The sequence below is a fragment of the Scardinius erythrophthalmus genome (genome assembly GCF_964197995.2).
Source record: "Scardinius erythrophthalmus genome assembly, chromosome: 1".
In the NCBI taxonomy this organism is placed as follows: Eukaryota; Metazoa; Chordata; class Actinopteri; order Cypriniformes; family Leuciscidae; genus Scardinius; species Scardinius erythrophthalmus.
This window is the reverse complement of record NC_138221.1, coordinates 49,038,458-49,062,248: the sequence shown is the minus strand read 5'-3', so window position 1 is coordinate 49,062,248 and position 23,791 is coordinate 49,038,458. Positions and strand designations below refer to the sequence as shown.

General features: G+C 38.9%; 2 protein-coding genes across 4 annotated transcripts in view; one reads left to right on the top strand and one right to left on the bottom strand.

The window, feature by feature from the left end:
* clec16a (C-type lectin domain containing 16A) overlaps nucleotides 1–22,862 on the bottom strand; it is a 61,323-nt gene extending 38,461 nt beyond the window's left edge. Inside the window, exons 1-10 of one of the 3 annotated variants that reach the window (XM_081384526.1) lie at nucleotides 22,641–22,862; nucleotides 21,966–22,094; nucleotides 21,701–21,834; nucleotides 21,459–21,607; nucleotides 17,886–17,995; nucleotides 15,303–15,426; nucleotides 14,545–14,719; nucleotides 12,836–12,886; nucleotides 12,604–12,717; nucleotides 3,179–3,410 (exon numbers count right to left, since the gene is read on the bottom strand). In XM_081384526.1, the coding sequence (XP_081240652.1) occupies nucleotides 3,179–3,410; nucleotides 12,604–12,717; nucleotides 12,836–12,886; nucleotides 14,545–14,719; nucleotides 15,303–15,426; nucleotides 17,886–17,995; nucleotides 21,459–21,463 (811 nt within the window). In that variant the 5' untranslated portion in view covers nucleotides 21,464–21,607; nucleotides 21,701–21,834; nucleotides 21,966–22,094; nucleotides 22,641–22,862. The remainder of the gene's footprint in view (nucleotides 1–3,178; nucleotides 3,411–12,603; nucleotides 12,718–12,835; nucleotides 12,887–14,544; nucleotides 14,720–15,302; nucleotides 15,427–17,885; nucleotides 17,996–21,458; nucleotides 21,608–21,700; nucleotides 21,835–21,965; nucleotides 22,095–22,640) is intronic. The other 2 variants (XM_081384527.1, XM_081384528.1) reach the window with 2 other exon arrangements.
* A 346-nt stretch (nucleotides 22,863–23,208) lies between these two features.
* On the top strand, nucleotides 23,209–23,746 carry dexi (Dexi homolog (mouse)). Its single transcript, XM_081384514.1, has one exon. It carries the CDS (start codon nucleotides 23,341–23,343, stop codon nucleotides 23,608–23,610), a length of 270 nt encoding a protein of 89 aa, XP_081240640.1. The 5' UTR covers nucleotides 23,209–23,340; the 3' UTR covers nucleotides 23,611–23,746.
* Nucleotides 23,747–23,791: the final 45 nt, after the last annotated feature.

Sequence of the window (23,791 nt, the reverse complement as noted above, 5' to 3'; positions counted from 1 at the left end):
ACTTTCAACTCAGTGAAGTGACGTCGGTGTCCGGGTTAGCGGTAGCATGAGCCGTCAGGCAAGTGTTATTTAAATAAACTCCTGATGTACTTACAAACTTTCCAATGCCTTGTTTTATGAGTACAGAACCTATTTGTACTACTGTAAAATTTGGTACCATTCTGGGCATTATTAGTGGGGTAATTTACGAGATATAAATTTTGAGCCAATAGCGCCTGCACTAAGCCATTCGGCTGATATCTCGAAATAAGCTCTAACTTTAATAATGTTCGACCAAGGGAAAAAAAAGGCTTCTCGGGGGGGGGGGGGGGGTTTGGCTCGATGTCATGGACCCTAGGTTGATTTTACTCCGAACCATCCCTTTAACATTATCGCTACTGTTTAATAGTAGCCTATGCTATTCACCGTCTATTTCAGGGCCATCCTTTGTAGTAAATGCTATTACTGTGTCATGCGCGCTGAAGTTAGCCTGTAACTATGTGATGTTTAAAGGGTAACTAAACCCTAAACCAACTTTTTTTAGTTAATGATCTGTAAGAATGGGGCTTTATTAGTGCTGTTCATTGATTCGAGTAACTTTTTTGACATTTGGGTATAAAGTGTTTTAATTCTACAATATATGGTGTAAAAACATCTGAGTGCTGCCCTCTTCAGGTTGAACGGTGGCTACTGCAGTTGAATTTTCCTATTGGATGTTGTGGTACTGCGTGACGCAAGCAGGTGCTCACCACACCCTTGGTACGAGCTACCACGCCCTTGGCAGTTTAAAAACATCTTGTTTCGTCAAAACCACTGTAGCTAGTCAGGAGTTGGAATTGCGAGTATTGAAAACGATCAGGATAGTGTATTTTAGCATCTATTTAGCATAGCATTTATATAGTTATTTAGATTATTTCGTGTAGCCTAGGTAGTTAATTAGCATAGTTGTTAGTGTAGTATTGTTAGAAGCATAGTTAGTTAGTAGCATAGTATTGCATCAGTTAGGATAGCTTCAAGTTAGCGTAGATTTGGATGGTACATAGGTGTAGTGTTGCTGGTTGCAACAGCACTGCTGGACTGCATAGCATAGCTTTCCAGCAGACTTGGAAATTAGGCGCCAGTGGTTGCATGCACTTGGCCTGGAAGACCGTGAGTTCCTTAACTAGAGCTCAAGTGTGCAACCTTTTTTTTTACACGTGATTGCTTCTCCAGTGCAATAGAGGTGGAAATGGGCTTCTCCACACAGCTCGCGCTGAAAAGCGACGCAATGCCAAAAGCTGCTCCTCCTGCATGGACTCCACCACCGCAGCAGCGTCTTGATGTGAGTGATCATATATTTTTAATCACAATTTATGGTTAGGCTATTATATGTGAAATTAGTGTTTAATTTGATTGATAAAACAATCTTTTCACACAAAATTATATCTTTATCAGATAGGCTGAAGCTTTAGAGCCATTTTGCATGGCTATGAGTGTGATATTGTTCATAAATATCCAAGTATATGATACAGCTTTCATTCTTCAGGTCAATCATATTCATGAGGTGGAAAATCTGTTTGAATGCGATATCTTTGTCATAGTAACCTTTCAATGGTTAAAGTTTCCACAGTCATTGCATCTGCTGCACTTAATTTTGTTTATTTTTGTTTACCTATTTACCTTATCTGTATGAACCCTGGTTTTGTGTATAGTACTTTATTAAATTAATTAACTGGACTTAACACTCTGGTCTTGTCATATTTCATAGCTATACCTTGGGTATCTCCCTACAACAAACATTCTCTACCAGGGACAGTGAGCTGCAGTGCCCACAGGTGCACCTGTTGAGACAGAATAATTTGTAATTGTAGATGGAGACTTGAAATCTCTGTTTTTCGCTTAATTATTAACACTAAATCATACCAAAATTAACCTAAATGCATGGGTTTTAAATGTTTGATAGTTTGTTAGCATTTGCTATGAGCATTAGCCTAATTTAGCCATGTTTTACCACTCAGACACTGGCCCCATTCTCCCTTGCACGGCTGCTTCGCTAGCATTGTCGGATGCCGATCGCGATGTGGGAGTTAAGACTACAGTTTGAGCCAGCGGCTCGAATTGATATGGCTCTGGCCCTGTGTCCACAGACAATTCACCCTCCTCCACTTCAGGAGAAAGTGGGGGAGAAAAGTCCTCGATTTCAAATGACAGCTCTGTTGCAAAGCAACTTGTATATATATATATATATATATATATATATATACACACACAGGCTAGGTTAGCCTTGGGTTACTTTAAAGCCACAGGTTGGAAAAGATTGCTGTAAAAAATAAAACTACTCTAATTTCTCAACACCTAATGAACTTGCAAACCTGGTGAAGGGATGTAAAAAAGAAAAAAGTTGCTCACAAAGACAATCCTCAATCTTATTTTTGTTATTTTTGAGTTACTTCAATGAACTTTATCATGAGTTATAGCTGGCTGTGAGTCAGACGTGGGGAAGGACGACTAAAGGAATGAATCTTCACACAGAGGAGTGAATACAACAGGAGATAGGGCTTAGCTCACTTTCCCTCTCAATTCTGACAAGATTAAGGTGATACAAAAATGTTTCTCAAGGTGGGAGAGGGTGAGGGTGAGGTTTTGCCCAATCGGAGAGGTGAAGAGCACAGAATGAATGTGGACCAAAGTGACCGTGTCAAAACACAGAAATGACGTGAGAAGGTGGAGTGCTCTCGCAACTGGCAAAACTTGAAATCATTTTTGTTGGTCCTGGAACAACATTCCTATGAAACAATCAAAGACCAATCCCTAATTTTCACCTAAAACCGTCGTGAAAGGATTATACTATTGTTCAAATCAATAACCCGAGGCATAAAATAGCCTAAAATCTGATTGGTTGATAGGATTATTGCTCCAACCCATATTCTACTTGGTCGGTCAATTACAATAAAACGTTCTCCTTTTGAATTCAACGGAAGTCAGTCATGCAAGTTCGGAACAACATGAGGCTAAGTAAATTACACAAATCTCATTTTTGGGAGAGCTTTTCCTGTAAGTATTACCATATATTTGTGCAGACTGCAAGACTTTTTTGAGAACTCGAATTGGTGCATCTGTAAGGTCAGTTTTGAGAGCAGAGCCACAGCCAAAGTGTGGTGTGATCCAAAGAATGGAGGGTCAGTCAGTCATGCTGGGACATTCATCTAGTGCTACTCACCTTCCTTGTCCCCACTTGTCCTGCTGGCCTTTGAACTAGCCTCTGTACCTTTAGCCTTTTCCTTCTCTTCTTCCGGCCCTTCCTCCGATCCTCGCTCTTCCTCCTCTTCCTCGCCCACGTTCTTGTAGTTGGGTCTTTTCTGTGCCCTCTTCCTTCCACGCTGACGACTCATCTCCAGGGAACGCTCCAAACTTTCTGGGGGCTTGGTGAAGCGACGAACACCAGCATTGCTCTAAAATGAAGTGACAAATTGGATGAGGCATATGACTAATATGTCCAATATTTGAGGCTCATGAAAAGTTTTCTTTCATAATAAAAATAAAAAGTATAAGTGTGTTTATACACACTTTTTATTGTTTTATTTTTTATTTTATATTTTTTTTCCCATATATTGATCAGGTCAACCAGACAAAGTACATCAATTCACAGTTAGGAGGATTTCCAATAAACAGAAACTTATTGTCTTTCAAACATTAATAAGCTTTATTAGGACCATTTGAATATAAAAACAAATGCAATATTTTCTGCCATTTAAAAAAAAACATATTTACATAATGAACCTTTTGCTGCTTGATCTCGGCAAAACATTAACCAAACAAAACATTCACACATTAACCATCTAGGATAACAGCAATAGCTGCTTTTACAACGTCTGCAGAACTTAAAGAGGCAGTGAAAGGAAAACAGTCTCTGGCTTCTCAGAAACAAGAACCCGCTAAGACAGGAAACAGCTGCCAAACAGACTAGGACACATTTGGTAAGTGCAACATGGACAGCAGTGATGTTTCCGAGGATCTCCAATAACTCATGTGAGATGAAGCACTAAGCAGTTGCTGTTGGACAGCACACCAAAGGACCCTCAACCTCATTCATGACGACCACACAAAAGATAAGACGTTCATTCTTAGAACGGCAGGAAAACACAGTGAACAATCACCTGCTCGTGGTCTCACAGAAGCGCTATAGCACTCTGAACCACTCGGTCTGCTCTTCAAAGAATGTTTGCGAGGATTCAAAGAACCCACCTCTACTGTTTCAAAATGTAAGGTGATGTTTCTCTTCAAGTTTGAGAAAAAGCAGCTTTGATAAACATAAATTGTCTGGTAGCATACAAATTAAAAACAACTCTAAAAAAAAAAAAACAGGACCACAACCGGTCACACTGACACGGTATGAAGAAGAACATGCGCCTTGCAGCTGAGAAGTGGAGCGCTCAGTAGGACACCACATTTGCAAAAAAACAGCCATCTGTGGTCTGCCTGTGGTCACAGACTTAATGAGTGAATTCTATTCAAAGTGCAATGTACATCACCAAGACTGAGCTATTTACGAGAAAAGACTGAAGAGATAAAATGCAGCTGATGACCTCACTCTTTGTGCCACTGCTGTCAAGATAAGCCGAATATAAAAATAAAAAAAACATCTAGAGTTTACTAAAGGCGAAAGTGTGGCCGTCTGATGCGTTACATCCCCTCAGATATGTGTGACATCATTTTAAGAATCAAAACAACAGGTCTGTGACATCAGACTGACGCGAGAGCCAAACGAAGTTGCATTCAACAGAACGCTTAATTGTGACAACCACTTGTTGAACTTCCAGAAACAGGTTGCTAAAGCATGCCACTAGGCTACAGGTGCGCTTCCAGCAAACTGCATAGCAGGTGTGCCTTTGCTTACACATGCACCCTTGCTCTCTGTGCAGCATGTAAATCATATAATGAGAAAACAGGGGAAGCTTCTAATACGGTAGCGGTTTTGCCCTTCATCTCTGCACTACATAACTTCATACTTCCTGTCATCTGCGCAAGGACCTGTTTGAAATCCTATTCTACACATCCGACGTCTCTGTTTGGTCCCTTCTGTTCTCATCCTCTATCTGCGGCTTGTGGTAAAGGAAGGTCATGTGATGTGTGTGTGCATGTGTGTGTATTTGGGTGTTAGAGGGTTGCTGGTAACACACAGGTACAAGCACCCATTTCACAGGCCCTTACGGGAAAGGAAAAGTAGGTTAGAGGCAGTGTGATGACGGTGTAAGGCAAATCGCTGTACATCAGAGCAACGAGAGCCACAGCAAAAGACAGACCAAAACTCTGCATTTACATAAGGATTCCCACCGGCTTCCTCAACCGAGCTCTTCACAACATGCCACAGCCCCACAACAGACTGTGTATTATCTAATCTAAACATTGATGGTCTGATAAATAACAAAAAATTAGTTTGGCTCAACTAAGTTTCAGCTTAAATGGAGACCTTCGGGCAAGAAATGGAAAGATAAAATGAAACTCGCAAAGTTCATCTCAGTAATTCACGAACCTTTTGGAGCTAATGCATTCAGTTTCTAAAGAAAGAAAAAAAAATAATAATATGGAAGTGTTCTCTCACAAAGCAAAATATTTGTGCACTGTGGAATACTAATACCAGTACAAGGACAATAAAGAGCATAAATTTGAAATCTTGATATTGAAATCAGAGATTCCTAGAGAAAGCAGTTTTTGCATAGTGAGATGTTTTTGCTGCTGTTATCTGATGGTCTTTGTTTGTACAAAAATACAATATTTGTTGAGCTTTGATAACATTTTGCAATTCAAAGAGTGCAAATTACTTCACTTTTGATAAACATCATATCTGGATTTGATAGATAAATTAAAGAAAGCATCAGTAACAAGGTCAAATCTTATGCATAAAATGCAATTAAATAACATATTTAACAAATTAGCCAATCCGTGCCGAATAGCAGCATTATCGTCGGCTGGGTCAGGAACTAAAATATGAAAAAGTTTTGCAGATGCAGACAGAGTTTTGTTTACAGTACATGGCAGCACAGATATGCATGGTGTCAACAGTTTCGTGCAAACCAAAACAAATGTAGCAGTCAGCAAAATTACTTCATTTCACGGCACTCATGCAAACTTAATGCCATTGTTGTGATCTATTTACCTTCAGAACAGTATCGTTTATTTAATCTACCATACAGTACAAAAACGTGTCTACAGCTCTGGAATTTGTGTTGATATACTGAACAACACCTGCAAATCATTTTTGTTTAAATACCTCTTTTCCTTTAACTGCTCTGAAATTTCAGTCACAGGTCGTACAGGTTTAGGGAAGCTGGGGTTGACAGATTACCGTCAGCTTGTAAAAAAAGGGTCAAGTAGAGCAGGCTGTGGTTAAGACTGAGAGGTTAGACACAGAAACAGACCGCAGAAAGGGGCAGAGAATGGGAAAGGGGAAATGGCTTTTGATAATACTGACACAAATGAGTAGAGAGACTGTTTCCCTGAAAAGGCAGCTTGAGTGCCTGTTTCATTTTTTTTTTTTTTTTTTGCTGATGATAAACATACATTTATCAGAATAATACAGGATGGAGTACTGATTATATCTACTATTCAAGAAACCTGATTAATTTGAAATGGCTTGCTTAGTGAATCAAACGATTGAAAGCTCTGTTGTTTCTTAGCACGGCCACAGCTTGTGGTCGATTGTGGAGGGGCAGGGTTTAAGTGTACTAAATGAGTGAAGAAGTCCAGCATACGTCAATACAACACATGCAGGGAATATCAATAACATGCATTTAGAAAAAGAAGGGTACATTTTTATTTCATGCTGACTTTAAAATGGTATTGATTTCACTTTAAACGCAGTTGTTTAGAAACAGCCCAAAATATATAGATTCAAATAATCAAAGACCAATGGTGATAAGTCATAAAAATAAATATCTTCTATTTATTTTAGGAAGTAAATGACGGTGTTTAATTCATCAAAGTTGAATGAATCCCCAACCCTAAGTATAAACAATAGCAAAAATGAATTATCAGCTAGTATTGCCTAAATTCTATATCACTGCAAACATATTTAAACACTAATCAATGAAATGCTACTAACATCTACAGTTGAAGCAAGCATGACATTCTCCTCACACACTCTCTCAGAAACAAATATGACATTTAAGTGATTTTGTTTTTGCCAGGTACAAGAGAACGACTCAACCCGGCAAACATTCGGGACGCTTTTATTTGCAAATATTTGCATATGTGAATATGCACGGCTTGGCCCGGATTCTGATATCCAGACAATAGAAAAAAAATATATAGAAAAAAACAAGTTATGTGCTACAGGCTGCACTACACAATCAGTCTCATATCCACCTACACGCTGCAGTGATGTCTGCTGTGCAGAAGACTTCAAAGCAGCCCATTAACACCACTGATATCGCAGGGTTCTTATCTGCCTGCCTTACCTCAGTGTAAATACCCTCATGAAAATAACAAGAGCACAGGCAAACCGCAAAGAAGAATTCGCTTCTCCTCTTCAATCATCTGGTCCACAGACTGGAGAAGCGGCATTTCAAAACTAGCTGTTTTCTGAGAAGCTTATTTGGGGGGGGGTTGTTGATACACATCTTTTATTAAAAAAGGGCACAGTGAGACTGTAGCGCTTGACCGACATATTTTAAGCGATGAAGAGACGTGATAACATTTAGCAAGTTAATCGGACACATCACTGTAAAACTGACACATTGATTAAACTTTCCTTGAGGTAGAGGAACTTTTGGTCAGTCTGATGTAGACAGCTCATTTGCCAGCAAGTAAATATCAAGTATCAGTGCTAACGTTTACAATGGCACAAAAAAAAAATCTTGCCGTGCTATATTCATTTCACTTCTGAATTCTAAATCTAATGAGTCGTAGATAACATAAACAAAAATAACCGTTATTTTCCAGTCTATATACGTTTAGCCACATTTTGTGCTGCAAACATCCATGACAGCTTTTAAAAAGATTGTTTGCTGGCAAACAATCATTGTGCCACCCAACCTTAATTATAAAAATTTTAGTACGGCCATTCAAAACCCAAAGGTCAATCATGTCGCATATAAAGTGATCACCAACAGAATAATTTTTGGCACGGATGAATGTGTAAAAAGATATTAGATACCAGTCGTGTCTAAAGTGAATGTAACAGGTATGGCAAAAAAAAAAAAAAATCAGATATGGTCAAAAGATCAAATCTGTGCATTAAGACTGGCAGTGTAAACGCAGCCTGATAAACCCCTCACTGCTTATGAGAGTGAGACAGATCTACCAAGTGCCTGTAATTGAAGAACAGAAATAAATGCCCTAAATGCACTTTCATATGGCTGTAATGCACCGAGATTCATGTGCCACTTTGACCTTCACATACAAGGTTTTACAAGGTTGCTATGAAACAAGAGAGCGGAAAGCAGGGCTTGGGCGATATGGCAAAAAATATGATCACAATATATTTTTTTTTCATATTGATCGATATAGAGATTTATCATGATATATTAGGGCTGTCACTTTACGTTCGAAAACCGACTGCACAATCGATCGGACCAACCAACACAAGTTTCGAAAACGAAAATAGGGAATCGATTTTAACCAGATATGCACACTAAAATTTTAAACGAATTAAACAAATAAAAAAGATAGATGTAACAAAACTCACAAACAAGCAGAAAAAGAAAAAGAAAGAATTCCGAAAGTGCAGTAGGCGTTGCGAAAGCTAAAAAGAAAATTCCTACCAATTTTACGCCCCTATAGTTTCAAACGGTTTCAATTGGCTGCTGCTGGTGTTTTGCCAAAAAAATGGAGGACAACGGCGATCAACCTGTGCGACATGAGAGACGAGTGATAACCCCTAATAACATGAGGAGTTCGATATGGAAGCACTTCGGGTTTTGGACTGTAGATCAAACTATGAAGAAGGACAAAGTGGTATGCAAACTGTGCGATCGTGAGTTCCCATATCACAGCAGCACTACAACTATGAGGGGGCATATGAAGCTTCATCATCCAGATGAATACAAAGACCTAAACCTGGTAGAGCCACCTGCTAAACAGCCAAGACTGACAAACTTTTTTCCCCCGTCTGCACCTCTACCTGCTGCACGGAGAGAGGCTATAAACTCGGCCAGTTAGCATAGTGGAGGGTGAAGGTTTCATTGATTTTGTCCATGAACTTGAGCCGAGATACATTAGACCTAGCCGAACCACAGTAACTAAGAAGATTGCGAAAATCTATGACACTAGTTGTGAAAACATGCATCAGATTTTGAGTGGCAAAAACGTTGTTCTGACTACCGATGGATGGAGTTCCCTCGCTACAGAGGCATATATCACAGTGACAGCACGCGTCATTTCAGAGACTTGGGAACTCCACGTTTTTGTACTGCAAACGAAGCAGCTGAGAGGTAGCCATACAGCAGAGAAGCATATTGAGGGATTTCGCAATACAGCCTGATTCAGTTTTTGCAGTCACTACCGATAATGCACTTAAATATGTTAACGCAGTGGAGCAGCACCTGGGTGCTGTTAACATACTGTGTCTGGCCCACACAATCAACCTGGCTGTACGCAAGGGGTTAGATGTCAGAGCCATAGACAACTCTTGCTAGGCTACGAAAAACTCCCCCTCATTTTCACAGATCCACTACAGACAGCAGCCTCTTGCAGGATAAGGAGCGTATGCTAGGCCTAAAGCCAGAGAAGCTAATCAATGATGTGTGACACGATGGAACTATGCCTACGATATGATTTATAGGGCATCTGAGCAACAAGCAGTAGTGGCAGCCATGATATTTGACAAAAAAAACTGAGTGGCGCCTGGTTGAACAGGTGCGAGAGACACTTAAACCTTTCAAAGTCGTCACCCAAGCGTTGTCCACATGCAAATACCCCACACCCTCAGCTGTACTGCCTTTGTAACATGTACTTTAGTCTCAAGTTGAAAAAAATCATGTCAGAGTCAGACAAGAGGTCTTGCTTGAGGGAAATGGCCACTAAAATTGAGGCAGATTTGAGAAAACCCCATGACCCCAAAAAGGAAGCGACATTTATGCTTTTGAATGAAGCTGCTTACTTGGATCCTCGGTTTCATCTTTTAATTCATTTAATGGAGGAACAGAAGCAACAAGTGCATGCGAACATTAGAGAGGAATTGGCACTGCAGTCTGGCGATAATGACAAACCCGTGGAGCCATGCAGCTCGGAATCAAGCAGGGGAAAGACGGCCTTAACAGCAATGGGGGATCTGTTTGGAGACATCTACACAAGGGGCTACGAAAGAGCGAATGACGTCGAAAGCGACCTCTTACAGGAGATGATTACTTATGAAAAGGAGCCACCATTGCCAGCTGACAGCAACCCGCTTTTGAGGTGGAAGATTGGAAGTGTCACTGGGACATCAGTGTGGACGGAGCGCGTCTTCTCAACAGCTGGACATATAGTGAATAAAAAACGCTCTGCTCTGGACCCCGAAAATGTTGATAGACTTGTTTTCCTGTCCAATATTTTGTAATAGACCTAGCCTTATTTGCACGTTTCATTATACGCCTGCCTAGCCTAAGTGTCGGTTACGTTCAATAAAAAAAAAAACATGGCCTCGAGTAAGTCCATTTAAAGTTTCATTGTTTCAGTTTCATTCATGTCTGTAATGGATTGAATCATTACGTAAAATAATTGTGGAGATTTTTGAATAGCCTAAATCATAAATGCAGCCCTGTTGTAGACTGCGACATATGTTTCTCGTCCACTGTCTGATTTGGAGAATGTAGCGGCCCTGAATGTTTATCCTACACAAACTTCACGTTCAATGTAGGCTAGTCCTTCAGTGAATTTTAAGTTTTATTTTTAACCTCTTTTCATGGGCTACAATCGCCTACGTAGGCGAAATTTGTTTGACATTTCTAATCGTAAACTCAGCCATGTTGAAGCCTGCAGTAATGCTTTTCATTGATGTTATGGCAGTCCACTCTGCTTATTGTTTTTCGAGAATGCTGCACTCCTGTTTGCCATTGTGCACGAAACTTTACGCCAATAAATCATCAGAAATATTGCTGACTTGTGTGTCTCAAGAGCCTTCTTTACGTTTGTCCAATGCCTGTTAGTTGTCCGTGGATTGGCCTATATTTGGCGTTGAAAATAGAAACGTCTTTAGACATGGAAAATTGATTTTACAATCAATTCAATGAACACTTGTCTCAAAAATCTAACAGGATTTTTTCACAAAAGTGACAGCCGTATGATATATATGTGTGCAGAAGTAAACAGTGCAAAATGTAAACATTGTAAACCAGTCATTATGCTACACAATTTAACATGGGGCCGCATGTTGTCGCTGGAATGGTACCTTTTCAGGTGATGGAAAACTTTTGTTGTGTTTCCAACTGACCTGGGCCAGTTCACACAGAAAGCATTTTTTGCATTTTACTGCACTACTTTTCCATTGTATTTCTATGTAAACATAGAACGTGGACATGTTTAAGATTGTGCTCGCGTCTTTTGTCAAGTGTGGGTATCTGCAGGTCGAAGTAATGGGCATGCCAAAAGGTCTTTACAATTGGTCGCGAAAGCTGCCTGTTAGGGTGTAGGGTAGAGTTTATGTTGTAGCACTGTGTAAAGGGGGTTGCACACCGGACGCGCAGCTCAGCGCCGCGCCGCACCACGTCTAGGACAACTCTCACCTGAAAATCCGATAACATCAGCAATTTTCTGATTTCTGTAAATAAATATAAAACTAAATGTATATTGCAGCACAGGGTGAAGTCCGTATATACATTAACTACGATTTGAGACACATAAATGTAAATTTAATATAAAACTATGTAAATGGCGCGGCAGGATTTTGAACACGGTCCTGAGCCGTTGCTGGGCGCCGCGGAGAGACGCCGAAAGGCACCGCCGGTGTGTGTACTCTCATAGAGAATAATGTGTTCGAATTTAAAAGACGTGGCGCTGCGCGTCTGGTGTGCGACCCCATTAACTGTCTGCTGTTAAAAGTAGTTCAAGTAATAAAAACATGTCTCAAGAGCTTGTGTTTTTTTCTTGCATTTTTAACCACGAAATGCATTTTTTTTGTGAAAACCGACCCTTAATCTGTGCATTTAGGAAACCCAAACCAGTTTATAATTGACGTTGCGTTACCTTTTTCAAAAATGTCCTCAGCTTTAGAGGGTAATGCGAGTTAGGTTTCGCTTTCGCTTTAATTTCACTCGCCAGCTACCAACAGACTGATTGACTGATCAATGTTGTCGCGTTTATTTCTGCTGTGTAATACACTAGTGTTAATCCACATCTAGTAAAAATGTCCAGAGCTTATCATCGTTATCGACATAAATTTTATTATGATCTCGATATGATATCGCCCAGTCTTAGCGGCAAATTTGCAAAGTTAATGGTAAAAACAGTGATTCCAAATGCAGTGATATTATTCTAGTTTGACATGTTTAAGTGTTTCCTAACACAGTGCCAAGGTCATGAAAAAGGCATTTAAAACAAGATTTTTTAAGAGTCACTTGTTCCCAACTTAAATGGTTCATGGCTTCTTGTAGGGATCAATCCTGAATCCATCTGGTTACCTGTTGAATAAACTTCCAAATGAGGATGCCAATGGGCAGATGTACTCACTAAACTCTTGTGAGCGCTCTGTTCTGTCTGCACGGTGAACACCGACAGGTCTCCATTCAGAATGACATCGGCCAGGGAGTGGACAAGCGGCTGGTAGTGGATGATTAGGAACACCTATGACAGTGGGGCATCATATGTTGTCACTTGATCACATGCATGCAGCTCACACTGTGTGTATCGTGGCTATTCTACACATTGCAAGTCTCAACAAAACCAAAGTATGTTTCTGTACCTGTGACAGCAGGTAAAGCGACACCTGAGGGTTGATCTTGCGGTCTTCAGACTGGAAAAATAAATATTGTCATCTTTGGCATGTATACAAGTTTGTTTGGAGTGGAAATAGCCAGAAATTACATCATCACCATCCTTGGTTCACTACTATATAGTTCAAAAGTTCAGGGCCAGTAAGAATTTTATTGTTGTTGAAAGAAATTAATACTTTACAGCAACATTAAAAAAAAATTCTGTTAAAAAAAGTTTTCAACATTAATAATAACAATAATAAATGTTTACTGAGCATCAAATCAGTATACTAGAATGATTTCAGAAGAATCATGTGACACTGAAGACTGGAGTAATGATGCTGAAAATTCTGCTTTGCCATCACAGGAATTCATTTTTAAAATATATTAAAAAAGAAAACAGTTACTTTAAATTGTAATATTTCACAATATTACTGTTTTTACTGTATTTTTGATCAAACAAATGCAGCCTTGGAACGCATAAGACACTTCTTTTTTAAGATACGTTAAGCCAATCTTAACAACCCCAAACGTTTAAACAGTACTAGAGTATCAAACATTTCTATTTTTGTATTAAATGTTTATTTTTGCAGTGCAGTAAGGATGTATCTTATCACAATTAAACTTCTCCATAATGCTGTAAAGATGTATGAGTGAATAAGTGACTACAATCTCTCAATTTAATTGTGAAAGTGAAATTTTTAACTTTTGCATGCTGAACTTTATATAACATTAAGATTGTTATTACCAACACTTCCAAATAAGAAAGTTAAAGTTTATTGGAAGCCATTACTTTTTATGGTTTCAAAAGTGTCATAAATGCTCAATAGGATAAAATAAGGGCGTGTTCACACTTGGCACGTTTGGTTCGATTAAAACTGGTGCGATTGCTGTTAGTGCGGATCATTTGAATGTTTGAACGCAGCCATCCGAACCCTGGTGAGCAACAAACAAGCTTGAAACAAGCTTGTGCGACAGAACAACTCTGGTGCGTTTCAAATGATACATGAATGCAACATGGACCAAAGACATGTAAACGAACCAAAAAACAGGAAGATGAGACCCAAAAAAGGACAGAATGCTCATGCACATAATTTTTTCGCAATGTTGCCCATCACAGTTCGGTACAGGCATCAGAACCACATCTCCACGCAGCTGATCTTCGCTTGTGTGTGTATGACGGAGGGATTCTTGCTGCTGCTGTTTTGAATCCTTCAGACATTTTATAAGCTCTTCACGAGTTCTCAGCTGGTCAAAATAGCATCATATGCAGGCTTCACATATACAACGGGCGCGTTTAGCCCAACACACAGCATTGTTTTGTAGTTCAGTAAGTTCCGTTTTAAAATAAGCAATACGTCATACAAGCCGAGCAAACAGGTTGTGAACGTCTCCCAGTGCCTTTAGGTTCGGTATCTTTTGGTTCGGTGATAAAAATGACAATCTGAACACTAAGCGGACCAGTACTACATTTTTTCTTTTTTCTTTTTGGTCCGGATCAAACGAACCGAACAAGTGTGAACACACCTAAATAAAAAGAAATTATCAACAAAATATAGTGTTGTTGTTTGCAATACTAAAGTGTATAAATTGTATTCACTCACCTAGTACAATGGTTATGCAAAGTTCACCTGGAAAAAACACAGGCCTACAAGACGTATGCTAGTTGTTTTTCAGACATGTGTAGTTGTGTCCTCACCTGCTCTTGACTGACCAGAGAGTACACGTAGAGGGGCAGGAACAGGCGGTTGAGCAGGTGGTCCGTTAGCACTTCATTGAGAAACTCACAGTTGATGATGAGGATGTCGTTCAGATAGTGGAGATGATCCAAGTGCTCAGCTACCAGATCGCTGAGTTTTCCTCTGTTTTTATGTCTGATGAGAATAAGTATGGATGGGGAAAGTGCAATATTTTAATCATATATGTAATAAGAATAACAATGTCCATACTATCCCTCCTAAATAGTATGTGAGATTAGAATAAGTGCGTCCCAAAGCACAGTATGCTGAAAAGAATGTCAAAAGTCCCCGGACGGTCTACTATTTCTGGTAGATTTTCGAAGTGTGAATCCGTGCACACTATCAAGGCTAATATTGCCCACAACCTATTGCGCTTTGGAGGAGGATTTGGTTTAGAACTACAAACACGAGTAAAAAGTTATTTTAATATAATACACGACAGACGGTGAGAGATTTAGATTAGGTTTGAGTGACTAATAATCAAAGTGTAAACAGATTAAAAGTTTAACCTGACACTCAAAAGTATGTACTTTTTCTTCACAAAAAGAGTGCATCCTTTTAGGGCGTAGTATAAGTAGGCGGATTGGGATACAGCATTGGTTTTGAATTCAGATGGTTTAGTTAGTAAATCATTTCCACAGTGATCCACTGTGGTTTATAGTGACACCTAGTGGTGGAGAAATGAACTGCACAAAAAAAAGTTCCATGAAAACCTTACTCTTCATCAGTCTGCACACATTTGTCCAACTCGATGACGTGGCTTCCGATGAACCAGACCAAATTGGAGAAGTACGGCACGGCCGTTTTGTCCCGGATGTAGTGGAGCATGTGCTGGTTGTCCACTGCGGGGAAGGACCAAAAGCAAACGCGGTTATTCAGGAACTGTGAGGTTTAGTAACACAACAGCGGCAGACACAGTGATGGAAAGAGAAAGAAGGTTAACAGAGCAATATGCAATGTCACTGGTCAGATGTTGGAGGGTTATGTTAAATTACGTGTTCTATGCAGAGTCACTAAAGGATGCTAAGTTGGACTATATTTTTTCCTATGCCATAAACAAGTCCTGTACTAAGCATGCTGAGAGTATTAGATGTTGCAAAATGATTCTAAGCTTGTAAAGGCGTATTATGCAATAAAACAGTAGCAAAAGAATAGGGTTCTTGGTGGGTGCTACTTAATCAACTGAATACGAATATAAAATGGGCTTTGTTTGTTTTGTCTTGTAAGGTTTGGAATAATTTGAGATTTGATGGATGGATCATAATGTAGGTTGATCTGTATCCAAAATTATGGATGCTATAATGATCAGTTAGAGGACTAGACGCCGCTCAATGAACCTCAAGCATCTTTTTTTTAGAAAATTAAATTAAATTAAAACACGAAAATACAACTGACACAGCCAAAATCACCACCAACGCCAAAAAGAGGGTTTAAATAAAAGCACAGTGCAAAATAAGTGTATTTGTTTAACTTTCATCAGTGTGTCAATTGCAAACTTTCTGTGTATACAGACAAAAGAAGCAACGGTTTAAAAAACAATTCAAGAGAACATGCAATACAAGTGGCACAAGAAAGTTCTGAATTTGACCAACTTACATGACACTGGAATAAGGCACACAGGAGTCACCATAGAGGGAGAGGGGAAGAACAGATAAAGGGTTAAACAGGATGAAGGGACTGAGCTAGTGGAGCTCTGGGCCCTAGAGGCCAAAAAATGAAATAATAACACCACCTAGTGGCTGGTAATAAGCCTGCACAAAAGAGCATCTGGAACCAAGAGCAGCCTAGAAACACTAGACATATAGAGCAGCCACATGAAGCTGCCAGGACATGCTAAAAAGCAAAGGTAAACCATACCACTCAACTGCTTATTCTGACAATCAGGGATTTTAACTGCTTTCTTGCTATTAATTCAGTGCATTTATAGAATAATTATACATGCGATCTGCCATATTGAGAATGTCAACTGTACCCCATGTGGCCACAGAGTATTCCAAGTATTCAAACACTTAAGTGAACACTTATAAATGAATGTCATTGCATTTTATATATATGTGTGTGTGTGTATACGTATATATCTACCATTCAGAAGTTTGGGTTCAGTAACTTTTTTAATGTTTATAAAATAAGTATCTTATGCTCACTATGTTTGCATTTTATTGTAAAAAAAATAATAATAATACAGCAAAAACAGAAGAAATGTGAAATATTATTATAATATAAAATAATAATGTTTTCTGTTAAAACATTTTATTTTTGATCACAGCACAATTTAATCCTGTGCTGTGATCAAAGCCTTTCTGATCCTTCATTCTAATATGATGAGTTGATGCTTAAGAAACATTTCCTATTCTTTCTTATTATCAATGTTGAAAACAGTTGTGCTGCTTAATATTTTTTGTGGAAACCGTGATACATATTTTCAGGATTATTTAATGAATAGAAAGTTCAAAATAACAGCATTTATTTGAAATTGAAATCTTTTGTAACATTATAAATGTCTTTACTGTCACTTTAATGCATCCTAGCTGAATAAAAGTATTAATTTCTTTCAATCGTAAAAATTGAAATGACGCCCAAACTTTTAAAAGGTAGTTCAAAACAAACTGATTTTTAAGCCATAAATTATAACCAAGTGACCCCACATTTTTTTCTAGCTGACCTACCTATAAAACAAAGATCTGTTCTCTGTAAGATTTTTTTAATCAATGGCACATAGGTATTTTGTTTCATAGCCGGCCTACATTTGTCAAATGACTGATAAGAAAGATTGTTTTTGCAGCTCTACCTATTTTATGCATAAAATATAACAACAACCGGCATTTATTTTAAAGAAAGAAGGTTGTTTATATAATGCAATGACATTCATACATTTTTAAGTGTTGGCTACATCTCCAAATATTATTTGGGGCCACTGTATGCACATTAATGTCAGTAACATGCTCCAATGGTACAATCTCCACAGGCACTGATTGTTTAGCTATAAGATGAACCACAATCCAAGGGTAAGCGGCAAGCAGATAGTAAGAAATGTAAAGTCAGTTATTCAAGAAGGGAAGACGGATTTATGTAAAGCTCAAGCCAGAGAAACAGATCAGCGAAAGCCCTTTTGTTTTCAGCACATGACCATACCCAAGTGAAACCCCAGTGTGCCCGTGCATGTGTGTAGAGTCAGCAGCGATCGCTAAATGTAAGTGTGCGTTACTCACGAATGGCGGAGAGCAGAGTCAGCATGCCCATGCATCAGAGGCATGACAGAGCGATTGACAGCAGAGAGAGGGATCGTAAGTCAGGGCTCTACTCACCTTTGTACACATTGAGTGTGATAGTCCTGACCGCGATCCTGACCATGCTCTCTGGGTGGTTGAAAAACTTAATGGCCTCCGTGTACAGGGCAAAATCATTAGTGTGCTAGAAGCATGGGAGACAGAGAGCGAGGCCATCAGCAAGGAGGATTCGCTCAGAGAGAGGAGAACTGCAACTAGTGACAAATACACAAAACCTGTACTTTTATTCAATTATGTGAATCCAGGATGTCTACAAGAGCAGAAGAAAATGGTGCATAACATCATTGAACTCGAAAAGCGTCCATGAATAAAATGCTACTGGCTGCTAAATAGGTTTAAAATCCATCTAATCAAATTCAATCACACTTCAATGAAGTTGTGACTTGCCTCTTTTTTAGCACTCAATAATTTAGGGAGTGACAAGTGCATATACAGTGAAGAAAATAAGTATTTGAACACCCTGCTATTTTGCAAGTTCTCCCACTTGGAAATCATGGAGGGGTCTGAAATTGTCATCGTAGGTGCATGTCCACTGTGAGAGACATAATCTAAAAAAAAATCCAGAAATCACAATATATGATTTTTTAAATATTTATTTGTATGATACAGCTGCAAATAAGTATTTGAACACCTGTCTATCAGCTAGAATTCTGACCCTCAAAGACCTGTTAGTCTGCCTTTAAAATGTCCACCTCCACTCCATTTATTATCCTAAATTAGATGCACCTGTTTGAGGTCGTTAGCTGCATAAAGACACCTGTCCACCCCATACAATCAGTAAGAATCCAACTACTAACATGGCCAAGACCAAAGAGCTGTCCAAAGACACTAGAGACAAAATTGTACACCTCCACAAGGCTGGAAAGGGCTACGGGGAAATTGTCAAGCAGCTTGGTGAAAAAAGGTCCACTGTTGGAGCAATCATTAGAAAATGGAAGAAGCTAAACATGACTGTCGATCTCCCTCGGACTGGGGCTCCATGCAAGATCTCACCTCGTGGGGTCTCAATGATCCTAAGAAAGGTGAGAAATCAGCCCAGAACTACACGGGAGGAGCTGGTCAATGACCTGAAAAGAGCTGGGACCACCGTTTCCAAGGTTACTGTTGGTAATACACTAAGACGTCATGGTTTGAAATCATGCATGGCACGGAAGGTTCCCCTGCTTAAACCAGCACATGTCAAGGCCCGTCTTAAGTTTTCCAATGACCATTTGGATGATCCAGAGGAGTCATGGGAGAAAGTCATGTGGTCAGATGACACCAAAATAGAACTTTTTGGTCATAATTCCACTAAACATGTTTGGAGGAAGAAGAATGATGAGTACCATCCCAAGAACACCATCCCTACTGTGAAGCATGGGGGTGGTAGCATCATGCTTTGGGGGTGTTTTTCTGCACATGGGACAGGGCGACTGCACTGTATTAAGGAGAGGATGACCGGGGCCATGTATTGCGAGATTTTGGGGAACAACCTCCTTCCCTCAGTTAAAGCATTGAAGATGGGTCGAGGCTGGGTCTTCCAACATGACAATGACCCGAAGCACACAGCCAGGATAACCAAGGAGTGGCTCTGTAAGAAGCATATCAAGGTTCTGGCGTGGCCTAGCCAGTCTCCAGACCTAAACCCAATAGAGAATCTTTGGAGGGAGCTCAAACTCCGTGTTTCTCAGCGACAGCCCAGAAACCTGACTGATCTAGAGAAGATCTGTGTGGAGGAGTGGGCCAGAATCCCTCCTGCAGTGTGTGCAAACCTGGTGAAAAACTACAGGAAACGTTTGACCTCTGTAATTGCAAACAAAGGCTACTGTACCAAATATTAACATTGATTTTCTCAGGTGTTCAAATACTTATTTGCAGCTGTATAATACAAATAAATAGTTAAAAAATCATACATTGTGATTTCTGGATTTTTTTTTTTAGATTATGTCTCTCACAGTGGACATGCACCTACGATGACAATTTCAGACCCCTCCATGATTTCTAAGTGGGAGAACTTGCAAAATAGCAGGGTGTTCAAATACTTATTTTCCTCACTGTACATTAAATCCACATCGTTTGTGCAATACTATTTAAAAGTTTGGAGTTGGATACATTTTTTAAATATTTTTGAAAGAAATCTTTTATGCCACCAAGGCTGCATTTATTTTAACAAAAATACAGTAAAAAATATTGATACTTTGAAAAATCATTAAAATTTAAAATAACTGATTTCTATTTTGATATATTTTAAAATGTAATTTATTCCTGTGATGGTAAAGCTGAATTTTCAGCATCATTACTCCAGTCTTAAGTGTCACATTGTTCTTCAGAAATCATTCTAATATGCTGATTTGCTGCTCAATAAACATTTCTTATTATTATGATTATTATTATTATCATTTTGGTTACACTTTATTTTAAGATGTCCTTGTTACAGTGTAACTATACTTTTTTAATTAACAACATGTACTTGTTATATAATTAGGGTTAGGGTTTGGTTTAGGGTTAGTTGCATGTACTTAAGCGTAATTTACTGTTATTACTACAGTAAGTACATGTAACATGCAACAAGGTCACTGTAAAATAGTGTTACCACATTTTTTATGATTCTTTGATGGACATGAAGTTAAAAAAGCAGCATTTATTTGAAATAGATTTTTTTGTTAAAGTAATAATCATTACAATATATGTTCCTAATATATTCATGTTTTATTATTAGAATTAATAAAACATGAAGAAATGATGAACATATATTGTTAAAATAATCAAGTTAGATTAACTACTCTTTATTTGAAAAATGGTGAAAGATTTAGAAAATTAATTTACTAATAATATGTCTCTGTTTGCTACATTAGTTCGGTTAGCAATACAAGTTAAACTCCTTCCATGTTTCTTGTTTACCACGAGATGCCAAAATGTTGCTATGGTTTTCACTATCACAACCATAATAATGAGTTCAATAGAGACTCATGTGGCTCCTCAAGCAAGTGAATGCAGTTGTCACGGCCAAAACTTTGCTTTGTTATAATGTCCTTCAGATACATTACACTGATCTGAGTTTATATTCTAGATTCAAGCTGATTCTATATAAGTCTTTTTGTGTAAGTGGCATGCAAAATGCATTGGTTTACATGATACTTTAGCAATCTTAACTTCAATTTTACATTAGGAGAACGTATTTACAATCAGTGCAGCATCAGATCTCTCATAGAGCAAATCCTTCCACGCAGGCCCTCTCCATTCCTGACACCAATGATTAACAGCATCAAAGGTGCCACGGAATAAAGAACACATGACGGTTAAATACAACCATTTACAGTACACCAATAACTTCCCCCTATACAAAGGAGCCCTGAAACATTTCTGTCACCTTCCAATCCACGTAAAACAGTTGTAAACTTAAAGTTGGCCTGCATTTGTCCAAAATGAAAGAACGTAATTGCTCAAGTTGGATGAACACACAGGAAACACGGTTTTACAAAGTCACGGTGAACTGTTCTTCCTGGAAGTAGTCTGTTACACACAGAATGCATCTGAAAAGCCCCTTTGCTTTCCGTATATAAACCGTCATTTGAAAAATGACGGTTGCCCCAGTAAATTCACCTTACCTCATTGTAGAAGAAGTGCACTGTGTGGTTGTTGAGTTTCAGAGACAAAGTCTTCAGAAAGGAGATATAGTAGGCCATAATTTCCTCGTCAGAGAAGTCAAATTTATGCACAATGATGGAATTAACATGGTTATTGGACAGCAAGTAATCTAAAAATAAAAGGAACAACATCTTAAATGTTCAGGACATAAACATTAAGTTAGAAGGCATCAAATTTTAACTTCATCCGGGGGTTTACTCACAGAGAGAAGTCTCATGACTGATGTTCTCGAAAAGGATGTTGAGTGTCTGCAGAAGCTGGACACACACATACCGTCCGGATTTCTGCCGTAGTATGTTGAGGAAAAACGCAAACATGTTCTTCTCCAAAAAGAAGCTACAAAGAGAGGATGATGCTTGCAGTCATGAAAATATGATTATGTATTTTAGATAGACTGTCATTTTATTGCACATCTAGCATGTGGAAACACTTAAAATGTAAGAGTAACAAAGAGATGTGAAACTCACTCAAAGACAGAGCTGTCATTCTGATCACCCCAGATAAGAATCTCAGTAATGGAGCGAATAGTTTCCACCAGCAGATTTCTGTTGTGGTCAGTCACTGTTGTGTTCTTTGTTAGGACATGGTACATATACCTAAAGAAATATTAATAAAACAGGCTACTACTTAAATGCCACAAGAGATTTCATATTATGACCAACTAACTTATTTATTTATTTGTAACGAATTTGAGATCGTAACGACCATAAACCACTTCTGTATAATAGAAAACTACTTTTAGTGACATATTTTAATAAAAACAGATAACTGTGTTTCATATTCTAAATCACCAAATCATATAACCGTGTGTTAACTACAGCTACGGCTCAAATTAGTGAGATGTCGACATAGACAGGCTTTTTTAGGAGACATATGTGCATCCCAATGTCACAAAATGATGTCTTGGTAGGCAGCTCACTAGATTTTAACACCAAGTCTACGACTGCTACAGACAGTTTTGGTCTTATGCGCTCAGTTTAAGATCGTAAATAAATCATGTCAGGCGTAATATAAATGTTTACCTTTTCTAAATGGACTATTAGTGACTTTCCACAGTAATGACATTCACAAGCTGAATTAAAAAGCTAAAACTGCACGAGCTGCGCTAGCGACTTAGCTGCAAAAGGTCCATAAAAACTTACTTTAAATGATCCAAAGAATGAATGTTTTTGGACTTCCCCTGTCCTCCGACCCAACTCCTTGAACGGCCGAACATATTCTTAGATATTGTTATTTCCCAATATGTATGTTTTAACACAATTTGCTATGCGAACGAATCCATATCCGCAGCAGTGAAGGCCTAGAATCCTCACATGAAAACATACCTGCCGACCTAGCGCTCATGACAGCCCAAACGTCCGCTCAATGTCATTATGGGATTTGTAGTTTATTATTGAAGTCGATAGAGCGAGTTCGCATCGCGTCACTAGACCATCGCTGACTCAATTTCCCATAGTTCCGTGCGAACGCAAGGGTTTTGGTGAAGTCATGAGAAAGCGCCGTTTGTTTTGTTTTTCACGCGTTATAAAGCTTCTGCGTGCCTCTGGACGACTTTTATTTCTGAATTGTATGCATCGCTAGCCTTTTGAGAGGGATTCGGGATATTTTTGTCCTAATGTCAAAGAGCAGCGCGCGGCCTTGGAATATTCAAACATGCTGTTCTTCACTAACTTATTTGCTGTATAGTGGAATGCAAGGGGAATACTGCTGAAAAGGGAGTTGCATCACTGCGTTTTTGATTGAAATGGATAGATCCGCACTGACCTGTCTCATATAAACTGTTTAAATGCTTTCAATTCATTCAGTCTGTTCAATGAGACTGAATCATATGTTTTGGAGTCTATGACACTCTCAATTTACTCTCGGTTAGATTCAGTGGAATCGCTAATCAACGAGCTTCCATATATGTTTTATCTCGGCCTATTTTTTGTCAATGTCTTAATTCTTTACTATGCCTTTTTAATGGAATACATAGTCCTTAATGTAGGGATAGTATTTTTGCCAGAGGATATGGACCAGGCACTGGTGGATTTGGGTGTTCTCTCTGACCCAGCCTCTATTCCCTATGACACAGACACTGAGCTGGATGTTTTTGAGGGATATCTGGAATAAACCACTATGAATGGCAATCCCAGTGGAAGCTTTTGTGGGGAAGATGTCATTTGGCCGATTCATTTGGTGGATGGAGAACCATTGTCAAAGGGAACTGCATATCATCTCTGCAGACATAAAAATATGTTGCAGTGGTCAAATTATACAAAAACTGACTTTCATGAATGAGTAAGTAATGTTA